Source organism: Plasmodium gaboni, chromosome 10 (assembly GCF_001602025.1).
Source record: "Plasmodium gaboni strain SY75 chromosome 10, whole genome shotgun sequence".
Lineage (NCBI taxonomy): Eukaryota > Apicomplexa > Aconoidasida > Haemosporida > Plasmodiidae > Plasmodium > Plasmodium gaboni.
This window is the reverse complement of record NC_031490.1, coordinates 585,484-592,033: the sequence shown is the minus strand read 5'-3', so window position 1 is coordinate 592,033 and position 6,550 is coordinate 585,484. Positions and strand designations below refer to the sequence as shown.

Genomic DNA, 6,550 nt, shown 5'->3' with positions numbered 1-6,550 from the left:
AAAAAAAAAAAAAAAAAAAAAAAAAAAAAAAAAAATATTTTTTTTATATTTATTTTTTTTTATTTTTTTATTGTTTAAATAAATAATATTTTTTTTTTTTTTTTTTTTAATTAAAAAAAAAAAAAAAAAAAAAAAAAAAAAAAAAAAAAAAAAAAAAAAAAAAAAAAAAAAAATATATATATATATATATATATTATATTATATTAAAAAAAAAATTATTTTATCTTATTTGTACTTATGATTTCCTTTATAAAGAAAAAATAAGGTGTTATATATACTTCAAAGATATCTAATTATAGTTTACTACTTTTAGCTAATTTTTTCCTACTTACATGTTATATATATATATATTTCATTCATTTAAAAAAAAAAAAAAAAAAAACATACGTATGAAGCATTTATAGGAAAACATATTTTTATATACTAAATAATATCTTTATATGTGTCTTATATGAAAAATAAATTAAGTTTAGCATGCATATATGAAAAAAAAAATAAAAAAAATAACATACTATATAAATATTTGCATTTATCATAAAATTGTGGTCCAATTATTATTTTATTTTTTTTGTTATACATATATATATTTACATAAATGTAAAAAAATTTTAAAAATAAAATCAATTTATTCATTATTACATATATTAAATTTATTTAAAAAAAAATTAAAATAAAAAAATAAAAATTTTTATTTCCATCACAAAAAATTTTTTCCCTTGAATTTCATATAAGAAAACAAAAAAAAAAAAATTTTATTTTTGGAGTTGTTCTCGAAATATTCCATTTTTATATTTAAGAATAATTTTTTTTATTTTATCGATTATTATATTACATAATATTTTCGACAGAATATAATTTTTTTTTTTTTTTTTATTTAAAAGATACATATATATTTTTATGAGAATTATTTTCCATACATTCCTATACACAAAAAAAAAGAACAAAAAATATACATATAAATATATATATATATTTGGAAAACTTTATTTTTATATTATTTTTTTTCTTCTTATCCGATTGCCGACAAAATGAAGAGTTCTAGCCACATCATTCTTTTAAACATTATCCTATTCGTTAGCTTCTTAGGATGTGTTTTAAGTCTTAACCTTTTTTCTGGAAATGAAGATAAGCATGCGTTGAAGGATATCGACAAAACATTAGAAAATCTATTGAAGAAAAAGAAAATCCTCATATCTACTGCTGCTGTTGCTTTGGCTATAACCTTAGGTGGTTTATTTGGAAGTATAGGATATAAGAGCTGGAAAAACAAAAATAATAAAAAAGATAAGGTGAATGATGGATCTGATTCTGAAGAATTAGATAGCTCTAAGGACGACAAAGATGAATAAATAAATACATATTTATTTATTTATTTACCAAAAAAAAAAAAATTAAAAATAAAAACACATGCAGAAAAAAAAAAATATACACACCAAATATCATATATATGATTTATATATATAAATATATATAAATACTGTAATATGTTTGGAGTGTATTATTTTTTTTTCTTCCTTCACTCTCTCATTTGAATATTTCTTTTCTGGAATATATATTTATATAATATTCTCGATAAATTTTTTTATTTTATAATACTGATAAATGAGTTGAGTATATATATATAGAGAGAAATATAAATATATTAATATAATTACATATATATTTTTATATTTAGATAGTTATATTAAATTATATTATATATAACAAATTATATATATATATATTAAGGTACAAAATACTGTACGTAATGTGCCTGTTACAAAATATATCATTGAACACTCATATTTCAAGTATGGACCCTTATATATATATATATATATATATATATATATTGACTAATATAATTATAGTAAATATTATACATAAGAAAAAAAAATATACATAGAATTTTTATTTTTTATGAATTTATGTATAATATACATCATTATATATAGTTTTGGTTCATACATATGGATTCACAACATTAAAAGTTGATGATAAAAAAATAAAATAAAAAAAAATAAAATATATGTATACATATATATAATTTATTACATACATATACACCGATATATACGATTTAAAGATGAAAAAAAAAAAAAAAAAAAAAAAAAAAAAAAAGAGAGAGAGAGAGAGAAGATGATTCACACATTGAAATTATTTTTTTTTGCAATGTGTAACTTTATTATTATATATGTTATTTATATATATACGTTATCATAAACACATATATAAATATATTTATAGATTTAGATTTTCATTTTTTTTATATACATATAAGTTATAATAATTTTTACAGAAAAAAAAATAACAATAATAAAATATTGATTTTATTTTTAGGTACGTACGATTATACATATATATATTATTTAAGACCGTGAGATTTTTTTATTTTTAGAACGTCCGTTATTTTAATTTTTTTTATATATTTAAATATTTTTTTTCTTTTCATATTACATAACTTATGTTTTATATATACATAATGTTATATATGAAGAAAAATTATTTATTATTATTGATTGTCCGTTATTTTATGTTAGTAAATAAAAATTAATTTATTATATATATAATTATTTAGAACGTGTGATTTTTTTTTTTTTTTTTTTTTTTTCCTATTTATTTTTATTTCACGAGATAATAACTTTAGAAATATAAAACTTTAGAGTTTTTATCATTAAAATATAATATATATAGAAGCTTATACTTGTCTGGTTAAAATGATTTACAACCAGGGTTGTTTATTTATTTTTAACTTTTTCTTTGATATGTTGGTTGTAAATGTAATGAATATTCTTACATCACAATATATATATATATATATTTAATATGTTCTATAATTATTGAATGAGCACAATAAAGGGTTCATAATTCTTTAAGATGAACATTTTAAAGGTTAATATTATAGGTACGAATTTTTTATTTATATTTTTCAGAGGAGGTATATTATTAGTATTATGGTTTAATAAATAAATACACTATTAGATTAATAAAAATCAATGTATGAATATTTTTAAGACTTTCTTTCCTTTCTCAGTAAAAAAAAAATATATTTTTTTTACCTTTTTTTTTTTTTTTTTTTTTTTTTTTTTGTTAAATATGTAAGGATTACATCTAAGTTTGAATTTTAGATTACTATTTTAATAAAAAAAATAATAAATGAATCTTAAAGTACATGAATTATTACTTTGTTATATATACTGAAGCAACTGTTGAATAAATACGAATTTTAAATAATGTCAGAATACTTTTGAATTTATAAAATATTGAGGATTATAGTTTGATATAAGTAATATATAAAAAGGTTAAGCACACACACATATATATATATATATATATAGAGTGACATGTTTCTTTGTTCATTTTTATATAAAATATTAAATAACAATATTGATATTTTGATTTTTTCTTTTTTTTTTTTTTAAGCCCAAAGTATATATTTATAAATATATGACTATACAGAAATTTTGATGTTTTAAATTTATATTAGGAATATTTTTTAATTAAACATAATGAACATTTATTCTTTCTCAATCAATATTTAATAAAATGCATATTGATTTATACAAAATATCTAATCATATGATATATCAAGCAATTATTGTTATGTAATCATATATACTAAATGAGGATTTTATTATATTTTCTTGAAGACTTATATAGAAGAGGGTTAATTACAATTTTAAGTCATATACATGAAATGAAAATATATATGTGTTTATATATATTTGTTTCTTCTTTATGATAACTTTTTATTATATTGTGATATTTATTTTATTATTGAATATATATTATTACATCATGGGTGTAATATATTATAATAGGTCATTTAAAAATAAAAGAAAAAATACGAGCTATTTTTTAGAAAGATATTCATAAAAAATATATATATATATATAAGATTTTCCTTTTCTTTTTTTTTTTTTTTAATACGATAATATTAACAAGAACGTAGTGGGTTATTTAATGTCACCACATATATATATATATATATATTATTTATTATTATGTGAATGAACATATTAAATTTTTGATACATTTTCATATAAAAAGGTAAAATTTAAAACATTTAAAATAATATATTTTTTACTACCACATATTTGATATAATATATTATTTATATAATGATTTTATGTTTTTATGACAACTTTAAATAACCGGTTTAATTTTTAATCGTGAAATATTATATATATATATATATATATATAATTGTTATATTTATATATTTATAAATATAATATTATTAGAATAGAACAGAAAAAAAAAATTTTTTATTTATATATAACATATAAATTTATAATATTATATATATATATATATATATATAATAATTGCATGTATATAATAAAATATGTCAAATGGTTGCCAGAAAAAAAAAAAAAAAAAAAAAGGTTGTAACGATTATAACCCTTTAAAATAAGGTATATGTATTTATACTATAAATATATTATATATTTAATATATTTTTATATTTTATAATAATATAGAAAATAAGGTTAAATGTCATTTTTTTCTTAAATCTTTATAAAATAATAAAAATGATAATACAAATATGTTCCTTTATATAAATATATTTATATCATATTTTATTTTTATTTTATATTTTATTTTACTTTTAGTAATTATTTTATATTTTTTTTATATCAAGTATTTTGTACCAATTTTTTTTTTTTTTTTTCTTTCTGTTTCTGTCATTGTAATTAAAACATTGGCTTTTTGTTTATGCATTAATATAATGTGGTATTAAATAATAAAAAAATTTATTATATACTATATATATATATATATATATATATATTAATACATATTCATATAATTTAAAGATATATATAAAATAATAATGTACTAATTAAAATTATAGATATCTATATATATATCTGTATTTTGTTCTCTTTTTGTTTTGACTTTGTTTTCTCTTTAAATATTTTCTTATTTGAGTATTTTTATTATATATAATAATTTATATATATATATATATATATATATATATTTATGTATTAACTTTTTTATTTCATCATTCTTTTATTTTTGTAAAGATTATTATTTTAAATTATAATAAAAAAAATAAAAATTAATTATAAAGAAAATTTTTTTACTAATAAAAGTATTTTGTTGTGTTTGTTGTTTCGTTTTCTTTTTTGTTTTATAATATTAAAAATAAAAAAAAAGTTAAAAAAATATATATATATATATATATATATATATATTTATAAATATAACTAAATAAATCATTCAATTTATATTTTTAATTAATTATATATAAAAATATATATATATATATATAAATATATATATTCTAAAAAGTTACATTTTAAAAAATAATTGTTATTTTTAAATAACGGTAGCTTCTTTTTTTTTTTTTTTTTTTTTTTTCTCGTTTTTTTATTATTACAGTAATATACATATATATATTTATTATATATATATTATATATTTTAATAATAAATAAAAATATGAGAAGGAGAAGAAAAAATAAGATGGAAGCATATATATATAATATATTTATATCGTAATATAAAAAAAATAGACTAAATTTTTCTTTTATAATTAAAATGTTTATATATATATATTTTTAATTTTTTATGATGTAAATTTATTATTTTATGAAAAGTACACATTGTTTTAACTATATATTATTTTACATTATTTTTTATCATTTTTCCCTACTATATATATATATATATATATTTATATTTAATATAACAATGTGCATATAAAAAAAAAAAAAAAAAAAGGAAAAATATATGAAATTATTGCATTATAATATTTTTCTTTTATTATATGTTACATACTTTATATTATGTTCTTTTATTTTTTATAAAAAACGAGAAAAAAGTTATTCTTCATCTTAAAAATATTGAAAAAAAAAATAATAGTGTTACATCACTTTTTTTTTTTTTTTTTTTTTTTTTAAATAGTGAAAAAAATAAATACTTTTTTTATATTATTATTATTGTATTATATATAACATACTAAAAAATGTATTATAAATAATGTGGATACTTTTCTATATTTTAATTGATGTTATTTTTCTATGTAATTGTATGGATGTTGAATTCTTTATGTATTTTAAAAATTAATAATGATACTCTAAAAATACGTATTTTTATCATTATTTATATTTAATTTTAATATATTGTTTTAAAAAAAATATATGTAGAAATATATAATTGATTAGTATTTTTTTTTTTTTTTTTTTTATAACATAAATGAAAGGAAATATATTTACTTTTTAAATATATATATGTATCCAATAATATCATATAAAAAGAAAATTTTTCTTTCTATATTTATTTAAATAAAAATATAAATATATTATATATATATATATATATATATATATATATTTATTTATTTATTTAATTTCTTATAATGTACTTTTTTTATTTTGTAGCATCCATTATTTAGTTAATATTTTGTAATAAATTTTTTTAGTTCATAATAAATAATATATTTTGGAAGCTTTTATTTTTTTTTTTTATTTATTAATATAATATTATGTAAAAATATTTATATATATATTTATTTATTTATTCAATTTATATATATATATTTTTTTTCGTTAATCTCATTT

The 6,550-nt window shown here is 14.2% G+C and overlaps 1 protein-coding gene across 1 annotated transcript; it reads left to right on the top strand.

Moving 5' to 3' along the window:
- Positions 1–1,028: 1,028 nt before the first annotated feature.
- Positions 1,029–1,349, top strand: PGSY75_1016900 (early transcribed membrane protein 10.3; the record flags this gene model as incomplete). The annotated part of the gene is made up of 1 exon (XM_018785938.1): positions 1,029–1,349. One exon carries the CDS (start codon positions 1,029–1,031, stop codon positions 1,347–1,349), a length of 321 nt encoding a protein of 106 aa, XP_018641555.1.
- Between the last annotated feature and the right edge of the window lie 5,201 nt (positions 1,350–6,550).